The following is a 2,592-nucleotide window of genomic DNA, read 5'->3' on the forward strand; positions in this document are numbered from 1 at the left end:
CTTCTCTCTCTCCTCTCTTTCTCCCCAGCGGCTACCTCAGCACAAAGGGACAAAGGTATGTGCTGGAGCCCCTGAAGGGTTCGGACGGGGATGAGCACGCACTGTACCGGTACGAGGAGATGAGGCTCCCCCTCAAGACGTGCGGGGTGGTCAACACTTCAGAGGACAGCTCAGAGCCGAGAGTGGAAGAGACCTTCAGCTCCCCTCGTGAGGTACTCGTATCAAGTTAACTCTTTGCCTGCGACTGCATTGTGTGTGAACACAAAAGGAGAACGGGGACAAAGAAAGACATCTTTTGAATTTTTACCCTTGTACATGGCATGGGCATCTCTGGCTGCGCCCAGCATTTATTGACCATCCCTAGCTGTCCCTTGAGGAGGTGGTGGTGGGCTCCCTTCTTGAGCTGCTAAGTAGACCCACAATGCCCTGAGGGAGGGAATTCCAGGATTTTGACCCAGTGACAGTGAAGGAACAGCGATACATTTCCAAGTCAGGGTGATGAGAAGCTTGGAGGGGAGTTTGCAGGGGGTGGTGTTCCCATATATCTGCTGCCCTTGTCCTTCTGGATGGAAGTGGTAGTAGGTTTGGAAGGTGCTGTCTGAGGATCTTTGGCGATTTTCTGCAGTGCATTCTATAAATTGTACACTTTGCTGCTGCTGAGCATCAGCGGCAGAGGGAATGGATATTTGTGGATGTGGTGCCAATCAAGTGGGCTGCTTTGTCCTGAATGGTACCAACCTTTTTGTTGGAACTGCACCCATCCAGGGCAAGTGGGGAGTATTCCATCCCACTCCTGACTTGTGCCTTGTAGATGCTGGACAGGCTTTGGGGAGTCAGGAGGTACGTACCTCATCACAGAATAACACACCTCCTGTTTGCCCAGAACCTATCCACTATGCACTTGCAGCGTGTTGTATCACCCCAAGATGCCAGGAAAGGTTTTTTTGAAGTGCAATGATCGTCATTGTCTGGGATGACCAATTTACGAACAGCAAACTTCCACAAAAGCCAGTGAGATCATTATTAAATTGGTTGAAGGATAAATGTTGGCAATGACACCCCATTGTGCTTCAAAGCAGTGACGGGAGGATATTTTCAATGGAACTAAAGACTTCGATTCGATGACTAACCTGAAAGCAGGCAGTACGCTGCTCTCTTGGTGCTGTGCTGGAACCTGTGTTTGTGCTTGGGTTCCCACAGTGTGTTTGGGTCCAGCTTTGCAGAGTGTAAGAGCTCAGAGTGGGAGAGGGGTGAATGTTTCATTCAGAGGATGAACTGTGTAGGCAGCTCAATGCCTGACACTGTTTCACAGAGAGAACTGACCGGCCCTCCATTCAGCAAACTGGAACAATGGGGCGGTGAGCAACCAGTCATCTCATCATCGCCCAGTGTTTTAATCACCTAAACACAGCCTCAACTCAACATTATCCACAACCATAACCGGATAACACAGCCAAATAAACCTGTTCATCAGATTCCAGTCCCTCCCAATGACCTCTTATTGTACATGTAAACCAGCTGAATCCCTCAATTAGATTCCAGTCTGTAACTACTCCTGGGTATCTGTTTTCTATGTATAAACCATCTGAACCCATCGATTAGATTCCAAACTGTAACTCATTCCTGGGTAACTGTTATTCTATATATAAACCACCCCAAACCCCTCGATTAGATTCCAGTCTGTAACTCCCTCCCAGGTATCTGTTATTCTTCATATAAACCATCTGAACTTTTCGATTAAATTCCAGACTGTCACTGATGCAACTATCATACAAGCAACTTTTTGAGTTTGTGTTCTGAACTCTGGCCTCAATTTGTTTGTTTCCAGGTATGATTGCTGCATAAGATAAAGGTGCAGGGTGTTCTGAGCAATGTATTAGCACAGGTAGAGGATTGGTTAGCTCACAGGAAGGAAAGATGGGGATAAATGAGTGTTTTTTCTGGTTGGCGATCAGTGACGAGTGTTGTGCTTCAGGGATCAGTGCTGGGACCGCAATTGTTTACAACTTGAATCGATGGTTTGGCGTTGGGCACCACAGGCAGTGTGTCAAAGTTTGCGAACGACACTAAAATGAGTGGTAGAGCCAAGTGTGCAGACAACTCTGAAAGTTTGCAGAGGGATATCGATAGTTTAAGTGAGTGGGCAAAGGTCTGGCAGAAGGAGTACAATGTTGATAAATGTGGTTTTGGTAGGAATAACAGGAAAAAGGACTATTATTTGAACTGTAAAAAAATTGCAGTATGCTGCTGTGCAGAGGGACCTGTGTGTTGCAGGTAAACATACAGGTGCCCCCAGGCAGTAAAAAAGTCAAATGGTCTGTTGGCCTTCATTGCGAGAGGTTTCGAGGACATGAGCAGGGATGTGATGTTGCAGTTATACAGGGCCTTGGTGAGACCACACCTGGAATAGTGTGTGCAGTTTTGATCTCCTTTTCTGAGGAAGGATGCTCTTGCTCTCGAGGGAGTGCAGTGAAGGTTTACCAGGCTGATTCCGGGGATGGCGGGTCTGACGTATGAGGAGAGATTGACTAGGTTGGGATTGTTTTCGCTAGAGTTCAGACGAATCGGGGGGGGGATCTAATACAGACTTAT

At 47.3% G+C, this 2,592-nt stretch overlaps 1 protein-coding gene across 1 annotated transcript in view; it reads left to right on the forward strand.

The window, feature by feature from the left end:
- LOC125487328 (zinc metalloproteinase-disintegrin-like ecarin) overlaps positions 1–2,592 on the forward strand; it is a 30,401-nt gene that overhangs the window by 6,900 nt on the left and 20,909 nt on the right. Inside the window, exons 6-7 of the mRNA XM_048618515.1 lie at positions 29–212; positions 1,201–1,226. Coding sequence (XP_048474472.1) covers positions 29–212; positions 1,201–1,226 — 210 coding nt within the window. The remainder of the gene's footprint in view (positions 1–28; positions 213–1,200; positions 1,227–2,592) is intronic.

This window comes from Rhincodon typus, chromosome 40, assembly GCF_021869965.1.
Source record: "Rhincodon typus isolate 14 chromosome 40, sRhiTyp1.1, whole genome shotgun sequence".
Lineage (NCBI taxonomy): Eukaryota > Metazoa > Chordata > Chondrichthyes > Orectolobiformes > Rhincodontidae > Rhincodon > Rhincodon typus.